At 53.0% G+C, this 6,996-nt stretch overlaps 1 protein-coding gene across 1 annotated transcript; it reads right to left on the bottom strand.

Moving 5' to 3' along the window:
- Positions 1 to 1,740: 1,740 nt before the first annotated feature.
- On the bottom strand, positions 1,741 to 3,809 carry LOC123116315 (transcription factor bHLH94). The gene is made up of 3 exons (XM_044537290.1): positions 3,109 to 3,809; positions 2,578 to 3,027; positions 1,741 to 2,109 (listed from the first exon to the last, which is right to left on the bottom strand). The coding sequence occupies exons 1-3, from the start codon at positions 3,586 to 3,588 to the stop codon at positions 2,005 to 2,007; spliced, it is 1,035 nt and encodes a 344-aa protein (XP_044393225.1). The 5' UTR covers positions 3,589 to 3,809; the 3' UTR covers positions 1,741 to 2,004.
- Positions 3,810 to 6,996: the final 3,187 nt, after the last annotated feature.

Here is a 6,996-nt window from a genome sequence, read left to right as displayed (position 1 = left end):
ATTAGGAGCTCTAGTGACGAGGTTGTGAGCTCAGAAGTGTTGGTTAACTGGTACTTCCCTTTGTAAAGAAATATAAGAGCGTTTAGATCACTACAGAGGGAGTAATTATTTTTGAGAAGTTTCCAACAGCCTGAAGACATGATTACATTTAGCTGTTTTCCCAAAGGTTTTTAGAAGTAAAATCCTAGCATATTTATCTTATGATGAGCAGTCAGTTCGAAAAGAAAGCCGTATGCTGTACTGGGACTGCTTTGCTAAACTGTTACAGGCTGCTAGTTACAGGTGGACCTCTCTAAGAGCCATCTTGACCTAAATTTGGTCAGTCAGGAGCTGTTATGTCAGATGACCGTATTGGGAATTTATTAATCTGCGTATTATTGAATTCACAGTTGATTATGATTTTCCTGATACCGTGTTATCGGTTCTACCAATGTTAAGCTCTCAGCTGAGAACGCGAAGGTTATGAATTCCTGGAACAGGTCCACAACATCTGTAGGTCTTTTTACTATAGCACTTGCAAAGATGTGATCTATGTCATGGGATTGAGATTGGTTCTCCACATTCACTACTGTATTAAGCTATGGTTGTTCCACTAACCAATGGATAATTAACAAGAATCTTGCATGTCATGTCTGCTTTTGAGACTGGTTAATTAAGAGCAATTTTTGTCCTGGCGTACAACCTGTTTTGGCATGTTTCAAGCCATGATGCTCTACCTCTTTTGGTCCCTATTGCTACAAGCGGCCTCTAAGCATATGGACCATTAATAATCTATATCGTCGGTGAATTCGTACGAATATACTACCCTATTGCCCGCCCTTGGTACCCGGATCTGTCATTTTCACGGGCACTCACATGCTTGGACTCACGGGCGCTGATGATGCATATCCATTTTTCTTCAGGAAACATGCACACCAAATATGATACAGTACATGACTGTAAAACAACGGTACTTCTGTGAGTTGCACATCTTTCCCTAACTCAAACCTTTGGACGGATGGTGTCTCCACTGAAGTTGCTGCCTTTCTAGTACATTATTTTACTCCCAGGCGAGGCTCCACCCTTTTACGTGGGCGAAGTTACATCGATGGGAGCAGAACATCTCGGGGGCGGAACGCGACATGCTGCATGGGAGCAAAGCTGCGCATGTGCTTTGTCCCGTCGGTCGAATCAGCCGGGTGCAGAGCATCGCTGTTCGCAGAAACGGAGCAGCCCTCTCCACTATTCGGTCAATCATGCTTACATGGAAATGGTAAAAGGCTATTCCGGTAAAGCGCCCTGTTCTAGAATCTTTTTCCTTGGGTCAATGGGACGACACGGCACAACTCGTACCCTGTGTTCTGGAGCTCTTCTCTTCTCCTTGTCTTGGCATCGATTGGCTTTTCACTTTTCAGTACTGCCTGACCCGTGCTCATGTCTGTGCTATGCTGCTTTCTCTAAAAGGCTCCACCTTCTTTACAGAAACGGACTTTTGTTATGGCACACTGAAGATATGTATGCATTACTCTAATATCCAGTATCCAGTATACCCGATTAAGGATCTAATCAGTCATACTACTCGTTTTGGAACTAAAAGGGAGATGTTGTCTGTTGGTGTTTTGGCAGGAAATGGTGCTTCACGGGGGGAACAGGATGCACCGAGGAGGTTGAGGAACAGCGCAGCTGACAACAGTGTCCGATCCTATGGAGCACGGTAGGCCACAGGGAATGCCATATGTCATGTCTGCCATGCATGGAATTGTTCTCTGCCTTCATCTTTGAAGTGGTTTGGAAGCATTGCATTGCATGCCCCGCGTTTTAAACCGAAGAAACAACACATGCCTAGCTACTCTACATGCAACATCTACTGATGCACATTATGAACAAATTCATTATTTTTCATCCATGGATTCAGCAGTAAGCATTGCATTGCACAGATGGACTTTATTGGTTTGCACACGAGTCACCTAACTTGCTAGAATAAACTAATGTTGCGCATTGCATAATGTAAGGTGAGATGCTGCCCTAAGCCGCCACAGTAAGCTCTTGCTCTTCTTGGATCTTCTCGACGATCTGATGGGCCGCGGTGGCGATCTCATCCACGGAGGTAAGTTGGCAATCGTCCTCCACCTGCAAATATTTCCAGCCATCAGATTACGCAGATTACGCCTAGGGCTAAATTAGCTTGAATGATGCATTTAAGTGATCTTGTATATATTTTTAGGAAGGAATCGCAAAGCTGTTGTTACTAGGCCTAGGGTTATAGCCCCAGCTCACATCGTACGATCCCATCAGTAATTTAAGTTACTAGACAGCGGTTCCAACTGGAAACACGCCGGACAATTTTAGCTAGGTTTGCTGAGGTCCATTAAAGTAAACAGCTGGGAGAATTTGGAGGCGTTTGCTGTCCGGGACAACGCAAAATACAAAAAGCAAGGAAACCTAGGCACCAGCTTGTTTCAGACTGAAGCAGTATGATATTGCTAACCAGATATAGGTACTGCCGTAAACCCCTTGGACTGAGAGCCATATGCATGCATATCACAAAAGCCGGAATTGTTTACTTGTACGGGGAGAACGTGTAGGCGTGCTACGTACCTTGAGGCTGAGCGAGTAGAGCACCATGTGGCCGGCGCTGCTCATGTTGAGGTGCAGCACCGTGAGCCGGTGGCCCTGCAGCCCCACCAGCAGCCGCAGCAGCTGCCTCGGCCGCCGCCGGGACAGCATCCGCAGGTTAGCGTGGCTCTCCACCATGGTCACCTCCACGTCCGCCACCGCCGACGGCTTTGATCCGGACGCCTCCGCCCCGGGGCAGCCGTCGGCACCCTCACCCTCATCGGTGGCCGGAGGAGGCGCCGGTGCCGAGGTAGCGCTCATTGAGTACTGAGGGAAGGTGAAGAAGTTGGCGAACGGCGGTGGCGGCGCTTCCCCGCCGTCGACGGCTGCCGCGGGTTCCCGTGTCCGCCTGTGCGTCTCCAGGGTCTGGAGCAACTGCTCCAGCTCCTTGACGAAGTTGATCGCACCTCCAACTATAGATGCCTGATCACCCTACGTAGACACAGCAATAGCGCACACTTTAGTAACAAAAGCAAAGGGGTCGAGGAGGCCAATGGCGGCTGTGAATGTTACCCTTTGCGCGTAGGAGGGCGGCATGAGGGAGCGGAGCGCGGCGAGGTACTCGTTCATCTGCTTGCGGCGGTTGCGCTCGACGGCAATATGGGTCATCCGCTGGCTCTCCACCTCCTCCGAGTTCTTGGCCGTCCTCGTCCGCCGCCGCTTCCTCCGCCCCGTCGCCGCCGCCGCCACGGGCGCAGCGTCATCCTGACCCACGCCGGCCGCGCTCATCTCGCCGCCACCTACGGACTCCTCCTGCGGAGCGGTAGCAGCGGCGACGGCGGAGATATCCAGCTCCTGGAACGCAGCTTGAGGCAGCAGCATGGACGAGAACGCGGCGGCGGCGGCGGCGTCCCAGTCCCCGCCGTCCAAGCCCGCCAACCCTTCGCCCCCACCGAAGAGACCATTCCAAGCTCCCCCCGCCCCCGTCCCCGCCATGGCGCAGCGACCGAAGAGACCAGCAGCAGCGCGGGAGAACACGGCCTCCAATGCCATGCCTTGGCCAGCTCCGGAGGATCTCTCTCCCAACTCCCAAGGACCAAAAGGCACGAGCTGGCTAGGTCTTGTCCATGGCAAGTTGGCGACGGTTGGTGGTCGGGGATGGAGATGGACACGTGAAGCGAAGGGAGCTAAGCTAGCTCTCCTGTGAATGATGCTGCCGCGTGTGCTTGGGAAACGGAGTGGCACTGGGGGAGGCGTGTTGCGGTGAGCCGGTGGAGAGGGGTGGAGCACGGTACTATATAGGACGATTTTGATTGATGGGAGGGCTTGGAAGGTTGCGGATTTGCGTGTGATTAGGCCATGATTTGGTCGGAGTGGGTCGTACTGCCTCGTCGCCGGAAAGGTCATCATGGCCTCGTGGGAAAGCGGCACATGCAAAGAAAGTCTCGACTTTCCTGTGTTGGAATTTGTTGATCTCAGCTCGTATAGAGAGAAAAGGGGGGGGGGGGGGGGGGGGGGGGGGGGGGGGGGAGCCGAAACCTCGTTGTACGTGCCATGATCGGGGCACCAGATGTAACTTTGGTTTTGGCCTGGTTTCCCTGGCACCACCCGTATAAACGTGTGTTTGGTTTGTGCTGAGGTGATGACCTCAACATTCCCAAACCCTTCCTGCTGCCGATTCTAGCGAGGTGCCGATCGACGCCATCGCCGGCCAATGCGAGGCAATGCCGGCGGGCTTTTGTCTAGAAAAATGCCGGCGGCCTCCATGGAACTCTTTCACTGCAGGAGGGCCATGCCCATCGAGAGGGATCACACCCTAACAGGCTCTACCGCTTATGGCGGCGTCCGACCCATGGCCTCTCATTTCCCAAGAGGCTTGTGTCGGACGCCCCAACTAACCCCCGGCGTACCCACATCCGGCGACCCGGAGGAGCCCTAGCCTGCCACCATCAACACGGGGGGGGGGGGGGGGGGGGGAGCCGAAACCTCGTTGTACGTGCCATGATCGGGGCACCAGATGTAACTTTGGTTTTGGCCTGGTTTCCCTGGCACCACCCGTATAAACGTGTGTTTGGTTTGTGCTGAGGTGATGACCTCAACATTCCCAAACCCTTCCTGCTGCCAATTCTAGCGAGGTGCCGATCGACGCCATCGCCGGCCAATGCGAGGCAATGCCGGCGGGCTTTTGTCTAGAAAAATGCCGGCGGCCTCCATGGAACTCTTTCACTGCAGGAGGGCCATGCCCATCGAGAGGGATCACACCCTAACAGGCTCTACCGCTTATGGCGGCGTCCGACCCATGGCCTCTCATTTCCCAAGAGGCTTGTGTCGGACGCCCCAACTAACCCCCGGCGTACCCACATCCGGCGACCCGGAGGAGCCCTAGCCTGCCACCATCAACACACATGTCCCCTTCCTTTCATGTCATCGCCGCAAGAAGCCGTCATCAACGAAGCTCGTGCAGGTGCCAATGACGGTGGCGGTGGGGCTCGGCCTCCTTCGTTGGCGGGCTGCGGATGACCTGGGGTTTTGGCGGTACCGTCTCTTCTCACCAATTGATTCGTGACTAGCGTCACTTGTGCATCGACGGATGTTTCGGACAACCCTCGGTGGCTTTGCTCAGTGTGTTCGTGGTTTCCAGTTTGCTTGTTTGTGTCCATGTTCAGACTATGTGATTCCATCTTTTTCGTTGGCTCAATAGCTGCTTGGCGTGGATTGTTGTTGTACCTTTTCTCTCTTTCTTTTTGTTTTTTAATCCGTTTAGCCATAGCTTTCGTCTTGTATATCTTTGCTCTTTACCAACGTGATCCTTGATGTATGTGTGTTGATATTGGTTTTGTGTATCCCAATCGTGTAGATGCCGGTTGTGTACTTATTGTGTTTATATTTCCTTGGTACTAGTACTTTATAAGCCATTAAAAGGGCTGTTTATTCAAAACATGGTTAGTGTCTGCCCTTCTCCCCTAATGCTGATGTTCTAATCACAAAACCAGGAGATACTTGACATTCAGTAAATGTTTATAAGTTTCTTAGCCAGCAAAAGTGAAGATGCACATAATGCAGTAGAAACGTTCAAAATAACGAGGAAAGTACATGCACATAATGCAGTAGAAACATTCAAAATAAAGTAGGAAAGTACATTAGAGAAAACTGTTATTACAACATTAGAAAATAAAAAACATTTGTTAGCAAAGTTTAAGAACAAATTTACTTAGCTTTAAAACAGAAAAGGTTTACTTAACAAACAATTGAATCTTTTATATAACACATGCATGCCTCTTGCATGGTTAAAAAAAATAAGGATACTTGTATTGATGAAATAAGATTACATTGCAATGAAGACGATGTTAGAGAAGCTCTAACAGAGTCGCTATATTGATGGCCTCCATTTGCATTGGAGCACGCTCTATATGGGTATGGAGGTTGCCGACGTGATGTGCAAAGTCAGAGTCTCCATAATGACCGCCTTCGTATCGTGGGACCCACTCGTCAGTGGGACATTTTTTTCTTAATTTACAATACACATATAATCAGTTAAACCAACAACATCCGGTTAACCCAAGCACGGTGTGAGGGCTAGGATGACTACAAGCATGACAACAAGGGTGAGGATGATTCCTACGGGATGCCAGTTTTGGGGGCGATTTAGAGTATCTCCAGCCGTGCCCCCAACACGCCCCCCCCCCCCGCCAGGCGATTTTTTTGCGCCGGCGCCAAAAAAACGGCCCAGTCGCGCCGCCAGGAGTCCTTTTTCGCCGGTTTGGGCCGAAATCAGCGCCGGCGGACCCAGACCGAACCCGACGCGCTAGGGGGCGCCCGGGGGCGCCGGGGCGAGTGGTTTTGGCGTGAAAGAGCCGCGGGCCCGCCGAATCAGCAAGACGGCCGCTTCGTCGCCCTCATCGCCCCGGTTCCCGCAGGAATGAATGCCAAGGCTGCCGCGCTGCCGCCGCCGGTCAGCCTTGCCATTGATTCCTCATCACGGGCGGCGCGTCACGGGGCGGCGCGACGACGCCTCCCCTCCCGCCACGCGTACACACAGGCGCGGCTATATAAGCTGGTGGCCTCCCTCGCCTCTGGCCACACCAGCCCTAGCCCATTGACCGTCGCGAGCTCTCCCTCTCTCGTGCGCAGCCGCCGACGTTTCTTCCCTTCCTCTCCCTCACTCCCAAGCCCGATGGCCGCGCGTTTCCCCGGCTACGCGACGGCGGCCAACGGCTTCGGCCACCGCTCGCTTCACGAGTGGGAGGCGTGGCTCCGGTTCGAGGCGAACATCCTGGCACCACCGGACATGCGCGCCGGGCCGATGGGGTGGAGACTCAGCAACGGGGGAGTGCCCATTCCCCCGGTGCCCGACGTCGAGGCGCGCCCCGCCTACTTCGCCGCTGAGATTGACCGCGTGCAGGACTCCCTCACAGAGGAGCAGTTTGCCCTCCCCTAGTACGTCGCCGACAACCACGCGGC

This window comes from Triticum aestivum, chromosome 5B (assembly GCF_018294505.1).
Source record: "Triticum aestivum cultivar Chinese Spring chromosome 5B, IWGSC CS RefSeq v2.1, whole genome shotgun sequence".
NCBI classification, from domain to species: domain Eukaryota; kingdom Viridiplantae; phylum Streptophyta; class Magnoliopsida; order Poales; family Poaceae; genus Triticum; species Triticum aestivum.
Note: the sequence above shows the minus strand (reverse complement) of the source record. Positions and strands in the feature narration are given on the sequence as shown.